Raw genomic sequence first — 18,839 nt, 5'->3', positions numbered from 1 at the left:
TCTACCGTACAAAGCAGGTTTTCCCCGGGTACTCCGGTTTCCTCCTGCACTAACACTGAACCAAAGGAGCCTATGAATGGGACTAGCCCCTGTTGGTTACCCGATAAATAAATATTAGCATGGTCTAACACAATTTGGTGTTCACCTATAATATCTTACTGTATTTTGTTATTCTTGTGCCCTCTAAGGGATGAGATCAATAATTTGATGTAGGATAAAAAACTAAATTCTTATAGCCCATTCTAGTACACCCCTGACAATGCTGACGAGGTGTCGGCAAAAATTTGGTATTCACTTTCAAGAATTTTTTTGACTTACTAAATTGTTACTTGCCTTCTTAGACAATTTAACACAACAAAATCTTGTGGTGTAACAAACTGATGTTCTCCTACCCCTTACTAGAGTGCAACATAAAGCAGTGCGCCCTCTAAGTTTGTTTGACTCATCACTGCTGTTCATGCAATTATTAGATATGTTAGAACAGGACAGACCAATATTTGTGTGCTACCAGGTCTTCACGTCAGCTTAAATATTTAGTGGTTTAAATCAACTTGTTTGGTGGCAGTTTTATCTGAGATCTTTACAAATCCATGCCAAGTATTCTTTCAACTCGAATCTTGATACCATACGTGCATACCTTTGTCTTTTACATTTTAGCAAGAATTAAACTAAAGTAGTTACATTAATTTATGACATGTTTTAACGCCGATATGCGGAACATATATTCTGGTGACACAAAAACTTTACATTTACGGTTGTGTTCGGTCGTGTACGAGGAGTGTAAAACAAAGTATTCGAAATGATACAAGTTCAACTCTAGAGGGCGGCCTATATGCGCAGAGGTCTGCGCGGTGTTACCAAAACAACGTAACGTAGCAACAGGGTCAGAAAAGCAGTAGTCGTATTTGTCTCACAATATCGAACAAGATCTTACAGTTTCAGCGAAGATGCCTGAAGTAGAAACAGAAACAGTGTCCATGGATCCACCTCAGATCTTTGTCGAGCGTACGTTAGCTATAATCAAGCCAGACTGCGTCGACAAAGCTGACGAAATTGAAGAAATTATCCTGAGATCGGGATTCACAGTTTTACAGGTAAGCTCAGATCTGTACTTTTTTGTCTTTGTGATCAATAATTATGGCGTTGAAAATGTTCATGTTTTATGTTTCACAGTGAAAAGCTGTATTCGTTCATGGTGCTGTTTCACTTAGTTTTTTTCTACTCATATATTTTGATAATTGAGAGCAAGAAGTCAGCACGTTAGAGTACCAAAACCGACACTGCCTTCAGAATTTTTGATAAGCTACGATTACTTTGTTATTATGTGAATTATGATAACATGTCACTCTAATAGACATTCTACTAGTAAGTACAAGTGCTACGAAGATCACTCTATATTCATGGAAGTATCACGTGGGTGATACTTCCATGGTGTATCCCTTTCAATGTGTGTAGTATCAGTGTAACTATGTAACCATGGAAGTATACTATAAGGGGAAAGTATACCTCCATCATCCATGGTGTACTATTAGTATTATTACTAATAATCACAACACTCAACACGCGATTCGAGACTCATCGTCTTGTGTTCATATAAACACTCAAACATCCAAGTTTACAAGAACTACAACTGGAAAACAAATAGACAGTGGAGAGAAAGTTTCTCTCCAACATAGATGATAGGTGGAGAGTGAGACAGAAAAGAACGAATTTGAATGGGAAAACTTGTCAACGATATCTCACCTCAGCATTTTTAACAAAGCCATAGGGGGCTCTGCAAGTACAAAACTACCTGTCACCAATGCAAGACAAACCCAGCACTCACTGAAATAGCTTCAATCAACATCTGGCATGCACATATACTCATAAGTTCCATGTACAATTGGCGATCGGAACACTCTATCACAGGAAATAATCAACATGAAAGATCCAAATAACTTAAGTAGTTACAACATACATTAAACAGTGCCAGTGTGCCCTCTAAGCCAATTTGACATACATGTACCACTGGCACACATAATTTCCAGTGATGCACCAAAATTTAGTGTTCCTCTATCTCTTACTATGTAGTGACTCACAAGAAATCCCAGTTTTCCTCATTTTGACTCGCAACAACAAAATTTGGCTATCAAAGTATCATTAGACTTAGAGGGCGCACTGCACAGGACAGAAACATCAAGGGCTACTACAAATGTACACATACAATGTCATACTCATTTAGTCCCCATATTGTAGTAATAGTACTGAGTAGTATATTGAAGAAGACTGATAGATCAAATAAATTTCACCCTCAAGTTCCAGTATTTTTATTGTTGGAAATTCAAATTGTTGACCTGGCATTAATGATCTGAAATCTCAAAAAAAAACTTTAAATAATTTAATTTCATTGTAAAATGAGTTCCCATATTCCAACAACTGGTACACTATACAATATGCAAATCATATGCAAAATATCTGCAAATCAATATGTAAATTAGCACACAAATTTGTGGAAAACCCTGCATTTTATATTGACACAAAACAAGAACAAAAGATATGTCAAAGCATTACAGAATATTCTGTGTCAGTTTTCATTCATCTTTGTGTTTCATGTGTATTATTTGTTTTTCATTACAGAAAAGGAGAGTACATCTAACTCCTGAACAGACTAGTGACTTTTACGCCGAACATTATGGTAAAATGTTTTTCCCCAGCCTTGTTGCCTACATGAGCAGTGGACCAATAGTAGCCATGGTCTTAGCCAGAGAATGCTCAATATCTTACTGGAGGGATTTAATTGGACCCACTAACACATTAAAAGCCAGGGAGACACATCCTGATAGGTGAGTACATGTCTTATGATAGATTTGTTGATATTTGTTTTTGTGTTGCTGTCCCAATGGATGGATGTCTGTTTGACTGCCTGCATGTGTCTGTCTTTAATCTGTTTGGCCCTGATATGGGCTTGTGGACCGAGGTTGTACAACAGAAAGGGCCTGACTTTAGGAGAACCCATAAGCCGTACTAATGAGGTCTGCAAAACCCATATCCAGGCTATAAAGATGTTATCATATACCCCATGTAGTGGCATGGAAACATCACTTGAATCACATAATCACATAAATTGGCAGTGAAATATTATTTTATTTGCAAAAAAACGTAAAAAATAGTGAAGAAATTAACAAAACCAAATTGGGATATCGATGAGCATGCCACTTGCCATATTTGGGCAAAGTGTGCTGGGACGTGATACAGAATTTTTTATTGCCCAGTGATTGATGTGCATGCTGCCCATTGAATTGCATTGGAATCAATACCCATATATGGTATTTACATACCCTTATACCAGTTATAGACAGTATATACCACTTATATATCATATGGGGACTAAATCATATCAATTCTATGAAGTTGAACTATTATCTTGGTACATGACAAGAGTCAACTAGAAATGAAATGCGTCAAAATGGATGTTGAAAATTTTAGATTTTCAATTTTTGCAGCCCATGATCAGTCCAAAGTGTTTGTTTTAGCACCCCTTCCACCCACTTACACACACACATGCCCCCCCCCCCCCCTTACACACCCATATGCCTATAAGTTATATGTGAATCACAAAGAAACATGTATTACAATGTACAGAGTACATTACAGGAAAAAGTTAAGTATTTTTGTAATACCGTACTAATGTGTTTGAAACTACAATGTACAGATATCCCAAATTTATCACAATGTTCAATATTGTCTGCATCAGATACTAACTACAACATTTCTTTTTATCTTTATCTCAGTATTCGGGCATTGTACGGCACAGATGACCAACGAAATGCAGTCCATGGTAGTGACAGTTATTCCAGTGCAGAAAGAGAAATCAGATTTCTCTTTCCTGACAGTAAGTTGATTGCTCATCTTGTTTTTCCTAATTTGTAGTTTTTTGTATACTTACAGCCCTGGACTTACCTTGTCTTAGTATGTCGAGAAGCTATTGTTCATATACCTTCTTCAGATAATATTACCTAAGCCAGGTCTCTTTGCTCTATGTTGTATAATAGTCTAGACCTGACTTTCATCATGAAATTTGTTGATTCAGACTTGTAAAGTAACACAATGCAGATAATCTTGTTATTATAGTTTTTGCAGCTTGATTATTATGAAAGACAGGAAAATTGTTACAATACACTTTGCCCTAAAGTTCAGGTGCCATTTAGATAGGAATTTATGAGTTCTCTGCAAACACCAAATCTTCACAGGCGGATATTTCTCTACAAACACCAAATCTTGAACATGAGTTGATATCATTCACATTTTAATCTTGTTAAAACATATTATCAACTACACACTAACATGTTAGAAGCTAATTATTTGAAAATATCCACTTCTACTTCAACCTCCCAGTTTGTCTATTTGATTATAGTAAACTTTGTATAACTCTGTTTGGCCATAGACCTTCAATGGGTGGATGGTCTATGGTTTGACATCATACAAACTATGGGTAATTGTACAATTAACTATGTGATTCTTTACAATACATGTACACCAACTAAGGGTATCTCTCTATCTCCTCTGTACAAGTATTCAGAATTTCCTTACAATACATGTGCACCTTCTAAGGGCATCTCTCTATTCCATCTTTACAGGTATTGTGATTCCTTACAATACATGTACTCAAACTAAGGGTATCTCTCTATCTCCTCTCTACAGATATTCCTTACAATACATGTACTCCACTAAGGGTATCTCTCTCTACAGATATTCCTTACAATACATGTACTCCACTAAGGGCATCTCTCTATCTCCTCTCTATAGGTATTGTGGAACCAATTCCAGCTGGACAAGCAGCTAAAGATTATCTTTCCAAAATGGTCAATCCAACACTTTTGAAGGGTTTGACTGAATTATGTAAACAGAAACCAGCGGATCCCATAGTAAGTACTTGCACTACAAAACTATAACAGTTGTGATGGAGTAAGTTACTTATTGAACAAACAAACAAACAAACAAACAAACAGGCTTGGTTTTCTTTTAAAAATACATTAAACTTTAAAGAGGAGAACCACTCCATGAAAAAGAAGACATCTTTGTAAACTTTGGGTTCTGGGAAGTAATTGTATGATTTTATAACATCACATACATTGCATGTGATGATGTCAAGAAAGAACAGTTGAAACTTGTTCGTCATTCATTGTTCAGTGTAAGTCCATGTCAGCAGATTGGCATATACAGTGGAAGAACCTGATGTTCATGATTTTTAGTGTGTTTACACAAGGCAGTATTGTAGTACTTTTAGCCAAGAAAATCATTGAACAGGTTTCTAGTATATGTTATAATCAAGTGTAAAAGTGCTGTGTAGAGAATTGGAAATGCTGGAAAGGTGTAAAACTGTATAGACCATACAGTGTACGTCTATAACTAATTCATAATTTCAATGCTTCTTGTATAACTTGTCTTCATGGCAACGTATTACTCAAGTTAGTATTGTACCTAGTTCTGAACTCAGAGCATATGTTTTTGCCGACTTGTGCCATCTTCGTCAGCTGTTTGTACATAGTTCAGTAACAGTTTTATTACAATGACCACTCTCAGTTCATGACTACCACATACGGTGATGTCTGAGCAAGAACACAATCATTTTGGTTGTATGTAATATTTTGTTTGCAGTTGAAATCTAATCCTGATATTATGTTTGTTTTATACAGACGTGGCTTGCTGACTGGATGCTTGCAAACAACCCCAACAAACCAAGGATCAATGAACCCTATTCAGTTGTAGAACCAAATTAGACTGCCAGATATCATCAGTTGATTGGCTGCACTTCACAACTTTACAGCAAAAATCATGGTTTTCTCAAACAATTCTAAACACAAATACAGATTTTTAGCTATTCTTGTGTCTTAAGAACATTTTAAGTGATAATACTATTTTCCAGGTGCCTTGCTTAGTTTCCAAGATAAAAAAATAAAATAAAAGTTAAAGACTCTTGTATATAATATTTCAAAGGTAGTCGTTGTTCTCATGAACACATTTTATATAAATTGTGTCATATTTTCACTTTCAAAGTTTGTTTTAGACAAACAACATTTTCCTGATATTTATCTCAAATATATCCAGTTGAACATTTTTCCCCAAAATGAGTGAAACTTGTAAAATAACCATTTGGTGATTGTCTATCAGTAATATTGTACAGAGCTGTATTTGATGATACCATATAATAAAATGTTGACCAAACTTTGATTATGACTTCCTATTTTGTATCGTGGTATTTTTCAGGTGAAGTGTATTTTCTGTAACTCCACATCTTCTACTGTCTAGCTTTTAAGACACATTTTCACAACAGTGAGGTTATCTACATTCTAAATTTGTAAGCCCAGACTGTGCCATGTAATGTTATGTTTACATTTTATTTTTTCACCATTGTCCACATACAGTGAACAGTGAGATCAAAACGCATATAGCCATATGTACACACACACACACACACACACACACACACACATTCTCTCTCTCTCTCTCTCTCTCTCTCTCTCTCTCTCTCTCTCTCTCTCTCTCTCTCTCTCTCTCTCTCTCTCTCTCTCTCTCTCTCTCTCTCAAACTCGCACACTCCACAGAGTTAGTAAAGCTGCACTAGCGGCCTTTAGAACATTTTTTGTGTCTGTTTTGTCAACATGTAGGGTCTATGGTTTTGTTAGCTATCATGACTTACTAGAAATATTGCACATCCTGAACCGTATTGAATCACATGCATGTAAACATAGTGTGGTGCAATATATACAATCAAATTTATTTTTAGGTCCACACCCAAAAATCAGCACCCCAATGAATCACAATTTCAACTTATCACTATACTACTAATAGATAAAATAGACAATATGGGATATATTATTGGTTGTCCGATCGAAATTATAATATCGCCTGTTACAGCTGCTAGCGCTGCTTTCGATAACAATACAATATTTAGTAATGAAATATTTCCTGTAAGCAAATCACAAATTTTCGCTGACGTCCCGTGGGTCGTGAGCATCGTCATCAGGGGTGTACTACAGTGGCCACTCTTCGAGACACGTGACACGAGCGTCAGAGAAACAGCTGGGATCTCATATGCCTGCAGCTGCATACCTGTGTTTAGGGTGGTCCAGCTTCCTTTGGTGACTACGTACGGCTTTCTCCAACCTGCGTCTATGAAGTTACTCTTGAAGTACACCCCTGACCAGTCTGTGACGATGTTGACGAGACGTTGACGAACATTTGGGATTGGCTTCCAAGAAATATTTTGTGAGTAGAAATTTCATTACTAACTATTATTAAAAGTGTGAACCCAGAGCCGTCCATGAACAGTCATTCTTGCATGCAGTGGTAGATATGTGAGAATTTGGAGTTCAACCAATGCATACACAACACTAATACACTTTTGAATACTAGTATATTTGCAAATTTTATTATAACTTCGGTGATACAGTGTAACAATTGCAATTAATTCAGTCATACCGCCATCCCGGACCTCCATACTCAACATTTTTCCACTACAATAATATGTAAGCTACGCCGTGACAGGACCTCCGCACACATCGATCATAAATCTCCCCACCTCTCGCGTCGGGAGAGGGGAGGCCGATGAGGGCGGAGGGACGTTACGTATCAATCTAGTCCAACTACACAGTATCAACTGCTGATAACTCTTTAGCGTACGGTGTCTGGTCGTTTTTCCATCCAAGCTTTGAGGCTGGGAATAGCAGTAACTCTCACCACCAGTTCATGTAATTTAGGATAATTCTTCAGGAATTCCGGGTTTAAATTATCAATGTTGTCTGCTAAGCGAGCTTGGAACATCAAATCTGCCCATGTTAACTGAAAAAAAGAGAAACATTCATCATGATTAAGCTTAAGTTGAGAGGCAAAATATCAGTACGGGAATTCCTAAGTCTTGGCCATGATATTAGTATTGTTTAAATATTGAATTTTTCATGGTTCTCACTCTGTCTTTTAAGCGGATAGCACACTTGTGGTCACTGTCGTCGCAGACTATTGGCGTGGTTTTTGTTTTTGTTGGTTTTATTTTGCCGGCGGCAAGTATGTACCACATCGCATGCGACAATTTTTGTTGCGCGACCGGCATGACGTCATTTCAAAATGGCACTGAGTGCCCAACACATTGACACACATGATGTCGCTCCTGGCTCCTTCGAAGACCATACGTACTTTGGTGCATATAATTTCGGGAAAATATCGTAAGCCGTAGCAACACTCATTACGGTCGACTGTCTCAAACTACTCTGGCAAGAGATTTCATGTATTTTATTTCGCACTTGATAAAAAATCAAGAGAAGGGTTCATGCCCCGAAATGTTGTCCATGTCTATTGACTTTCAAGTAAGACAACAACTGAAACAGTGAGACTTAAATTTGATAAATAATTTTCCTAAATTGAAAATTTCAACGAAATTTCACGGGAAAGCAAAACATGTATTTTAGATGGATACGGCCTGGCGAATGCTTTGGTAAGCTAAATTAAATTTTGGTGCAATACGAAGTTAAACCCTCTAACTGAACTTTTGCACAGATGAGCCTGCATCATGTATTTTAGATGTTCGTACAGCACCGTGAGTCGGACAAAAAAGTACGACCAGCGACAGTTTGCATTTTATTACAGTATTCCACTTTAACAATCCAAATTCTGACGTTGTTATCTTCAATAATTATTTTAGCACGGAACTAGAAATGATCACATTCATTCCCAGTTTTCCTTAAACGTACCGAATCTCCGACAAAGAAACCGTTACCACCTGCATTCTCAACCAACACACGCTCTAGATTACTCATTCCGTCGGGAAGTTTCTTCTCAAATAACTCCGTTTGGAGTTTTGCCTGCAGAATTTAATAGATACATGATATAACATTGTTAAAAGTAAGTACATATATGTTTTAGTTGCAATTTCGATTTGCTTAGCTTAGATAATCATTCGATTCGTTTGTAAGCCAATCAGTTCGCCACAATGCTACACAGGTTTATTAGCAACTTCCTTAATAATAAACACATACCCTTTCGTTGTCATCATTTGAACCGAAAATCGCCCTAAATCCGGGAAACAAATCTTCGACGGCATCAACTACCATGTCAACTTTTGCCCTTTCTAGCTTTGTCTTACCAGCAAGACCTAAGTTCAACGTTGAAAGGTAAAGACACAATCAGTGTTGTATACCGTAAATAATGGATGGATTTGGTTGGGTTGAAAAACGTCTTTTAGTCTGTAAGGTACGCCTTGACGGGGCGCCCTCACACATCGGTAACCCCTAGCACAGGATAGAGCAGGCCGATGAGGGCGGAGCGACACGACGTATATGTCACAGTCTTGGCATCTTTATAAGTCAGTAGTAAAAAATCATGAGCGTCGGTTAAAAAACCCAAAACAAACCTATATTTAAAAAACCTTCAGTTTATTTTTTTAGCCCTCAATAATTATAAAATTAGGTTTTCCATAAGACATTGTCGTTATACATTAACCTTTTTTTAACAAGACTCGTCAAGGTGATAAATAATCTCAAGTCACTGTGTTATTTATGGTTTTCCGTCAACACATTCTGACAAGTATGTAAAGGGGTTGCTTGATTCATGAAAAGTGCTAATATAAAATCAATACCGGTATATGGTTATGTTGCTTACCAAACTCGTTGGCAAGGTAACGAGCGATGGCCATCGATTGGTACAATGTGATACCACCCTCCATTTCAAGTGCTGGGAGTTGCTTGAATAGCATAGCTGAGAATAAATAGTATAAAAACAATTTACATGATCCGTTTCGGCTGAGGAAATAGATATGTGACTTGGAATTTCAAATTAAATGTAAGTGAACTGGAATCATAAAATGGGAATTTGGACTCTATGTATAAAGAATTTGCATAGTGCCAAAATCCAATACGACATACTATTCTATGGCGCTGGACAGGATCTAGAACAGTAGTATATCAATGTAAAAAGTTAGAGTTAGTTAACATAAACATTCAAAATAGTAGCAGTGGCCTTGGGTCTGTACGTACCAACCGGGATCTGTCACTTACAACAGCTTACAGGTCTATACAGTGTTCTACCTTGACCCAATTGCAGTACGAGACAACTTACTTGGTTTCAAAACCTCAAACCATTCATTGTCTAGTGGGTATGGACACCTAACCTCTTCATACTCAACACCAGCTACAGCGAATATCATTCGAATGACTTCTGCACGACCCCGGGCGTTGAAATAGATGAGCTTATATTTCGGCATGTTTCACTGTTGTTGTGCAAAGAGACAATGTGTGCAGGTAAAAGCTAGGGTAACCCTTGAACTATGAGGTGGAGGTCGCTTGAAATGTATGAGGGTTGTTGGCCGTGTCACCACTGCACCCAATCTGATTGCACTGCACCGAATGTTTTCTATATGAACGTTAACCGATCTTTTCATTGTATTTACATTTTTTTCGTCCAGACGATGTTGGCTTTTAGCATCAACTATTATAAACTTATTAAAAATACAACTTTCCCATTGGCTTTATTTATCATCTTCGTGTCTTTTCTGTTGCAATTGTGAGCACTAGAACCATAGAACTAAATGTCATAATATAAAAGTAATGTAAACTTAGCGTAGATATCTTAAAACATGTCACGTTTTCATTCCTTCACTTCGCTAGAGCCCCAACCATCTTTCGTACAGCTGACTTTCATTTATTTCTAAGATTAAAAACCTATACACCACTCGGAAAGTTTGAATGGTCAAAGCCTAGTGAGCACAATATTAATGGATTTGTATATATGTAAATCGCTGTAAATCAGTTGCCACAAACGGTTTACTTAGTTCATAATTCAGAAGTTGTCATTCACCTTTCAGCTACACATGACATATTTGATTTATACATGAGACTTTATCTTTGTATTTTAGTATGATTCTCACCATTTAGATTATACATAGTCGTCTAGTTGTTGCAAGTTTTACAACTCTACAATCCTTGACCTTGGCACTATTTGTTAAGTACATGTTTTGTTCTTGTTTTTTAATTTAATAATACCAACATAGTAAACATAAATCTTTAAGAAAAAGTTGTCACTTTTATAGGTTATACATTTGCTCAAAGTTCAAGCAGATAGCAAACAAATTTAACTTGCTATGACCCCGGGCTATGACCCATTCAAGCTGCAATCTGATTTATACATAATGCAAAATATGCATGCGACAGACAGCTAGCTGTTGGTCTGAGTTACTGAATTTACCCTGCTATGAACAACCATTTATTTATTACTCAGTGAATGGGATTTGTATGTATGTATGTATGTATGTATGTATGTATGTATGTATGTATGTATGTATGTATGTATGTATGTATGTATGTATGTAAAAAGTATGTCTGTATGTCTGTCTGTCTGTCTGTCTGTCTGTCTATGTATGTATGTATGTATGTGTGTCTGTCTGTCTGTCTGTCTGTCTGTTAGTGTGTGTGTGTGTGTGTGTGTGCGTGTGTGTGTGTGGGTGCGTACGTACGTTGCAGCTAGTGCAGATTTTACATATTTAAGTATATAATCATGTTACAGTAATACTCTTGCTACTATCCTTTGACATTTTGATATAGTTACTTTATTCAATAACAGATATCATTGTGTAAACATTGATAATAACCAACAAAATTAGCCACCTTAAAGTTTGCACCGACTCTCATTTTGTTTTACGAAAGTTATACCATTCCCAGATGACAATGATTTCTATGGAATATAAGTGAAGTCACTGCATCTTTTGTTGATCCATTCCTTGATGGATGGCACAGTCTCAATTCGGTCCATGAGTGAAGACAATTTCGTGTACTTCTTCAGAAAACCTGGATTCAGTCTTTGTACGTAGTCACCCAAACGAGCATGGAATTTTAAATCAGCCCATGTTAACTGTAATAAATTATGTGTAAATTTGAAAGATATGTTAAGATTTGCGGATATGCAAGTCACGACATAACAGCGATGCATTTGCTTGCTTGCTTGCTTGCTTGTGGCCATCCTGATCAGGAATTCGAATGAGACAAGATTCATGTACAAACTTACATTATATTTAGTGTTGGTAAAACTTGTCAAAGTATAAATTTAACACCATGGGATCCGGGATCCCATTACCCTGTTAACTGGTCGAAACTTAACTGATACATGTTATAACAATCGAGTGCGCGACTGTTGCTGACATATCAACATTTATAAACAAACCCATAAAACTGTGTATTTACACCAGCGTCCGTTGACATCTTAAATCAAAATGTTGCAATAATATTTTTAGCTTTGTGTCTATTTTAGTTTACCTATAGCTTGATTTCCATAGTAGTATTTGACTCGGTTCCATAAAAAGTCATTACCTTACTTCATCCCTGAATTCTGACGTTACAAACGATGACAAAAACAAGACACTTACTGAATCTCCAACAAAATATCCATCACCTCCATTGTTGTCAGTCAACACACGTTCAAGATTATCCAATCCAGTGGGAAGTTTATTTTCAAATAATTCTTTGAAGGCACCTGCCTGAAACAAAGAATATTCCAAAATGTCTGTTTGACAAATAACCTTTTGTTGTGAAAGTATGTTTGGGCACAATTTTGACAGCCATCTTGATTCAAATCGGTGCAAGGAGTTGTTGTCAGTTTAGATATCACCACCCCTGGTATATCACGTGAGCGGTACTTCTGACATGTTAGGTTTAATTTGACCACTCCGTATCCATGAAATTACAACTACACATATACCTATTGTACTTCAACGTTTAATTTGAAGAAAAAAAATCGTGCAGATATTCATGTACAGCCTTGATGTCGAATTTTCCTTTAGGCCTACTTATTACAAATTTGAATTTTCGAGCCGTCCAACAACGTGGTTGTATTTCAGTTTGATATTGATAGAATAGTGAATTTGTGATACGATGGACTAATAAATGCCATTTTTTTAAAGTTGAAAAACTAGGCCAGGGTTTTACTTGTCAAACAAAATGAAAATAAGTGACTAATTATCCAATAAATCAGTAATGCTAATGAAATCGACTGACACGTTGACGCTTTTCACGCAGCCGTGTTGATAATGATTATATTAAAATACCTTCTTCTCCTCTGGAGTAAAATAATATTCTTTTATTCCGGGCCACAAGTCCTCGATGGCGTCAGCAACCATATCAACTTTTGCCTTCTCAAGGTTCGTTTTCCCAGCAAGACCTGTTTTTAGAAACAAAACGACAAAATGAAAGGTACTGTCAGAAAGAAATATTGGCTTTTAACTTCTGACCTTACAGACTTATATTGAACACATTGAACTAGGTCTAATGTTATGTACAAACGTAAACATGGAATTATTTCTAAGCCATTTTACAGTGACTAAGCACAGAGACAGTGTAGTAGCTAAGAGTGATGGACAAAAGAGAAAGGTATTCGTATTTCTCTTCAGAGACACAGAGAGAGACAAGGAGAGAGAGAGAGAGAGACGGACAGACAGACAGACAGACAGACAGACAGACAGACAGACAGACCGACAAAGTTCTTCATATTCTAGTTCACATGATCACATCATCATGTGATTGATTATGAATATTCTTGAAGAACAGACGGTTTGAATGTAAGGATGGATGGATGTCCATCTGTCTGTCTCTGTTTGATTACTGTAGATGTAGTAGTAGTAGTAGTAGTAGTGGTAGTGGTAGTAGTAGTTGTTGTAGTAGTAGTAGTAGTAGTAGTAGTAGTAGTAGTAGCAGCAGCAGTATGTTTATTAGAGTGACATGCAATCACATGAACATAACATAATAGTAACATGAATTGCTAGAGGAAATTTAGATGACTTACCGAACTCATTTGCAAGATAGCGAGCTATGGCGTGACTTTGATAAAGGGTAACACCGCCTTCAATTTCCAAAGTAGGAAGTTGTTTGAACAAGAACGCTGGTAAAGAAATGGAAAGTAAAACATTCTCAATTTTCCATTAAATTCTCATGGTTTGAAAGGGGGGGGGGCGAAATATTTTGTCATTGAAAAAAATTAATATGTTAGAAAATTTAGCATTGCATGAGATAGAACTTGATATCGCCTTTAATATTGAATGTCTACACTTTCATTTATGTATTAAAATGGAAGTGTGTACGTTTGTATGTACCTATTTAGTGAAGCATAAAAACACTACTCAAGATTAATTTGATACACCCTGAATTACTCTTATATACTCCAAGTTGTTCACACACACACACACACACTTATACACACACATATGTATACATACATTACATACATACATACATTTTAGCACTGTGGAAACAGGTTCAGTGTGTAATTACCATCAAGGATATATATATATATATATATATATATATATATATATATATATATATATATATATATATATATATATATATATATATATATATATATATATATATATATATATCACAACCAAACAACAGGTGGAAGAATTTTCAAAATTATTTTATGTTGATTGCAAACATATTGAAGCATATGTTCAACGCCTGCAAAACCTAAAGAATGTTCAAGAAATGAGAATGCGTACAAGGTTAAGTCAGAAAAAGGAGAAGAAAATCAAGCCGTACCAGGACTATAATTGGCTTGACTTAGTTGTGCATGGAAAGTTAAGCTCTCTTCAGGTTGCTGAATTAGACAACTACTTGAAATATCAGCAACTAAACATACATGGTAGGAAGGATGACAAGTTGAAAGCTGTTACATGTGATGTGTTAAGAAGAACTTCAAGAGAGCAACAGAAGTCAGTGATTGAAAAGAACACAGGTGATGAAAGTGAAGAGGAACTTTGTGACAGTGAAGAAGGAGATATTGTTTTAAAAGAAATTCATAGTGATAGTGACACCGATACATCAAGTACTAGTGACAGTGACAGTGACAGTGACAGTGACAGCGAATCAAATGAGTCTAGCCATCAAAAAGACCAGGATGGCTCCCTTATTGTTCAAACTAGATCAGGTAGACTGGCTGGATCATGGAAACTTACTTTTATATAAATTCAAGATTATGAATAAAGGGATTGTATTGCAAAGGCTATTCATCATTGACACTGCACTTCAAGCTTAATTTGAATGGTTTAGAAAACTGTGAGTAATACTCATCTGATCACTGTACAGTGTATTGAATACAATTCTGAATTTGCTGTCCCCATCATGAAGTCACAAATGCCTGACACTATAGGTTTAAATATGTATGGTTTTGGAACTGAAAGCATATTGATTACATCTAAGTATTCCACAACATTCTGAATTTCTTTGCACTTTCATGAAGTCACAAATGTCTTACATTTACATGTGTATTGGTAGTGCATTTGGTGTAGGAAAGTGAAAGCTATATTTGTCAATGTCAGACCTCAGTGTGCATAAAATCCTTAGTTTGCTAGCACTTCATGACATCACAAATGTCTGACATTAGATAGTTATTGTGTTATGAGTATAAATAGATATTTGAATACACTATGTAGGTGATGTGATGTCCTTAGATACTCCCCACAAATGTCCCCACTACAGTTTTTCACAAATCACGCATGTGAATGTGTGTTTACTCTGTGTCTGTGTTTCTGTGTATGTATCAGTGAATGACAGTTAAAACCACCACATCAAATGCCTTGGTATTAAGTGATGACTACTTATGGTGTCTAGTTGGGAAATAAACAAGATTATACCACATGTGTATGATTACATGTATGGTCAAAATGTTTTATTTTGTTTTGTTTTCTAAAAAACTTCCTCTACAACTACTAAGTTATTTGGGCTGAAATAGTAACATAATAGTAGTACCAAAAGAAATATTACAGTTGTGCTACAGTAACAATAAAATTTGTACTCTTTTTAGTTATTGTAGGGGGCAGGATATTGTGCACTTTTTTTTGGGGGGGGGGGGCATGAAATTTTTATACTTTTGAAAGGGGGGGGGGGGCTGTGAAATTTTGGTCACAGTGGATGGGGGGGGCAGGAAAAAAACCAAGTCAGAAATAATTTCTCCCCAGGGCCCCCCCCCCTGCCGTAAATTCTGTCCGGTCCCTTAGACCCTCGGGTAATTCGGATAATCCTTTTGTATGGTAACCTTCAGAGCACAGATCCGAGATCCTACAACAAGGCTGGGATACGTTCTGTGGCGTCTACTGTGTTTGTCTCACTGTTGTGAGATATTTGATGCCCACCCCCAAGTGAAAAGTGTACACTCACTTAAAACTACCATATTACGTATTGGTAGGTCTTCTCATTAAAGCACAGGGTGCTCAGGCTCAGTTAGTTTTGTTTACAAATACATACATACATACATACATACATACATACATACATACATACATACATACATACATACATACATACATACATACATACATACATACATACATACATACATACACATACATACATACATACATACATACATACATACATACATACATACATACATACATACATACATACATACATACATACAAACAAACAAACAAGTAAACAAAAAAACACAAAAAAATAAACAAGTAAACAAATAAATAAACAAACAAACAAACAAACAAACAAACAAACTACCCGACACATGAGTAGATACATACATGAATAAACGACAACAAACCAACGAACAAACACTGCCCCCCCCCCTTCCGAAATGGTCACAAATGCAAATAACCCACTTGCATTTGTGACCATTTCGGAAGGGGGGGGGGCAGTGTTTGTTCGTTGGTTTGTTGTCGTTTATTCATGTATGTATCTACTCATGTGTCGGGTAATTTGTTTGTTTGTTTGTTTGTTTGTTTGTTTATTTATTTGTTTACTTGTTTATTTTTTTGTGTTTTTTTGTTTACTTGTTTGTTTGTTTGTATGTATGTATGTATGTATGTATGTATGTATGTATGTATGTATGTATGTATGTATGTATGTATGTATGTATGTATGTATGTATGTATGTATGTATGTATCTATGTATGTATGTATGTATGTATGTATGTATGTATGTGTATGTATGTATGTATTTGTAAACAAAACTAACTGAGCCTGAGCACCCTGTGATTAAAGCAGTGTGTTTTATATACTTCCGCCATTTTGAACTCACATGATTTAAACTTAGACCATTCTTTGTCATCTCTGACCAGTCTAAAATCTTCATACTCGATCCCTGCCGCAGCGAATATTAATCGGATGACCTCACCACGAGCTCTAGCGTTGAAGTAAGTGAGCTTGAACTTTGGCATGATTGCTCTTCCAACTCATATATTTTTTATGTGTCCAGGTGCTGATGACACAAAGGCAAAATCTATGTTCGGGCTCGGCAATACACTGCACAACGATCAGACATGTGACCTATGAAATAAGTAAAGAGTGGCCTTGACATACATCACAATGTGTGTCTGCCCTCTCAGTCAGTCAGTAGGTGCAGTAAACGAAGCTGTTCTATTCTAACGCAATTTTTCAGTGGACGGACTATTGTTTTCGATCGGTAGCGGGAAGGGGAAGAATTGTGACGGAGAATTCCCCTGATATTGATATAGTGGGAGTGGAAACATACAACTGCCGACATTAGAGCGTGGACGAACGGAACCTGTTACAAACAGGGAATTTCAAAGCAAACAACTCAATTTCGTTAATAACACTTGGCACAGCATTTTGGAAGTACAGAGACTTGTATTACATTCCATCATTTGATAAGAATAGTTGTATGACCACTTTACATAGTAGTTCACATTCACAGACAAATTACAAGTTCCCCTGGCATTTCTTGTACACATAAAGAGGCCATAAAACTGTTCTTATCAAACCATGGTGTATATAAGTACTGTTCCAACATGCTATGTCAAGTGTTATTAAGCCAATTCAGTTGTTTACTTTCCCTGTTTGTAAAAGATTCCGTTCATCTACGCTCTGATGTCGGCTGTTGTAGAATTGTTGGGGAGGGGCGCACATTGTGTATGTCAAAATAAATTGTTGGTATAGTGGATAGCACAAACGTTTTCCTGGTAGGGAGTAGTAAATCATTATAAACACCTGATCTATTTTGTTTGTTTGTTTTTGTTTTCTTAGCTAATGTGATAAATTGTGCATCATAATCATCAAGTGTTGGTTATCTTGCACTTTACAAATGAAAATACGTACTGCAAAATAAGAATTGTTCATATTAAGTGGGCAGTAGACTGGCGGGAAAGTTAGAACCCAGTGGGGGGGGGGAGGAGAGATGGCAGATATCCTTCACGACAAGTGAGATCAGACCGCACAAAAGAACAGTAGTAGTAGTAGTAGTAGTAGTAGTAGTAGTAGTAGTAGTAGTAGTAGTAGTAGTAGTATACTATTATGTAGACAGGCGGTAGCAGAGCTCTTCGAGGAAATCAATGATGTGATTCGTTTTTTGACGTGATTTCAAACCATGAATACGTGTTTAAGAAATCACCGTAATTCTTTTGTGGGGGCGATTCTATTAAAAACATTTTTAAAAATTTTGATCTGAATCAACATATACATGTAATTAAAGGGCCACAAGCTGATTTCATACGTATTTGGGCGTAGTTCATATTTAAAACGTGCTTGCAAATTTCTACTTACTTAATTTGTTTCGTTCCTGCATGGTGATACTGTGGGTCAATGTGTACTGGAGAGGGTGACAGACACATGTCCATGGCTCTCGACTGGACGTGACGTAGTGATTACTTGTTTTCCCAATATATTTACATATCATTTCCCAAACCTTCCATACAAAAGCAAATTTTTACATGTATTTTTAGTTTTCTGTCATTAACATTGATTAATTTTGATCTGTACTGTTTCACATAGTTTCTTCGACCCTAGACAACTATATCTAAATGTGAAGTGACTTACCTAAGTGACACAGATTTAACATATGTGGTATACAAAGTA

General features: G+C 36.5%; 2 protein-coding genes across 4 annotated transcripts; one reads left to right on the top strand and one right to left on the bottom strand.

The window, feature by feature from the left end:
• Nucleotides 1-854: 854 nt before the first annotated feature.
• Nucleotides 855-6,196, top strand: LOC144452220 (nucleoside diphosphate kinase homolog 5-like). The gene is made up of 5 exons (XM_078143272.1): nucleotides 855-1,094; nucleotides 2,617-2,822; nucleotides 3,771-3,871; nucleotides 4,786-4,904; nucleotides 5,676-6,196. The coding sequence occupies exons 1-5, from the start codon at nucleotides 948-950 to the stop codon at nucleotides 5,757-5,759; spliced, it is 657 nt and encodes a 218-aa protein (XP_077999398.1). The 5' UTR covers nucleotides 855-947; the 3' UTR covers nucleotides 5,760-6,196.
• Nucleotides 6,197-7,532: 1,336 nt separating this feature from the next.
• On the bottom strand, nucleotides 7,533-17,280 carry LOC144452103 (hematopoietic prostaglandin D synthase-like). Of its 3 annotated transcripts, none has more exons than XM_078143115.1 (6): nucleotides 12,389-12,411; nucleotides 10,090-10,240; nucleotides 9,634-9,729; nucleotides 9,012-9,127; nucleotides 8,727-8,837; nucleotides 7,533-7,821 (listed from the first exon to the last, which is right to left on the bottom strand). In XM_078143115.1, the coding sequence occupies exons 2-6, from the start codon at nucleotides 10,232-10,234 to the stop codon at nucleotides 7,654-7,656; spliced, it is 636 nt and encodes a 211-aa protein (XP_077999241.1). In that variant the 5' UTR covers nucleotides 10,235-10,240; nucleotides 12,389-12,411; the 3' UTR covers nucleotides 7,533-7,653. The 3 variants fall into 3 exon arrangements, 1 of the variants encoding a protein (XP_077999241.1); XR_013482333.1 differs by lacking the exons at nucleotides 7,533-7,821; nucleotides 8,727-8,837; nucleotides 9,012-9,127; nucleotides 10,090-10,240 and adding exons at nucleotides 11,634-11,877; nucleotides 13,067-13,179; nucleotides 13,801-13,896; nucleotides 17,047-17,280 and having other exon boundaries at nucleotides 9,663-9,729; nucleotides 12,389-12,499; XR_013482334.1 differs by lacking the exons at nucleotides 7,533-7,821; nucleotides 8,727-8,837; nucleotides 9,012-9,127; nucleotides 10,090-10,240 and adding exons at nucleotides 11,634-11,877; nucleotides 13,067-13,179; nucleotides 17,047-17,280 and having other exon boundaries at nucleotides 9,663-9,729; nucleotides 12,389-12,499.
• Between the last annotated feature and the right edge of the window lie 1,559 nt (nucleotides 17,281-18,839).

The sequence above is a fragment of the Glandiceps talaboti genome, chromosome 22, assembly GCF_964340395.1.
Source record: "Glandiceps talaboti chromosome 22, keGlaTala1.1, whole genome shotgun sequence".
In the NCBI taxonomy this organism is placed as follows: Eukaryota; Metazoa; Hemichordata; class Enteropneusta; family Spengelidae; genus Glandiceps; species Glandiceps talaboti.
The sequence above is the reverse complement of the archived record's forward strand: the minus strand, read 5'-3'. Positions and strand labels throughout refer to the sequence as shown.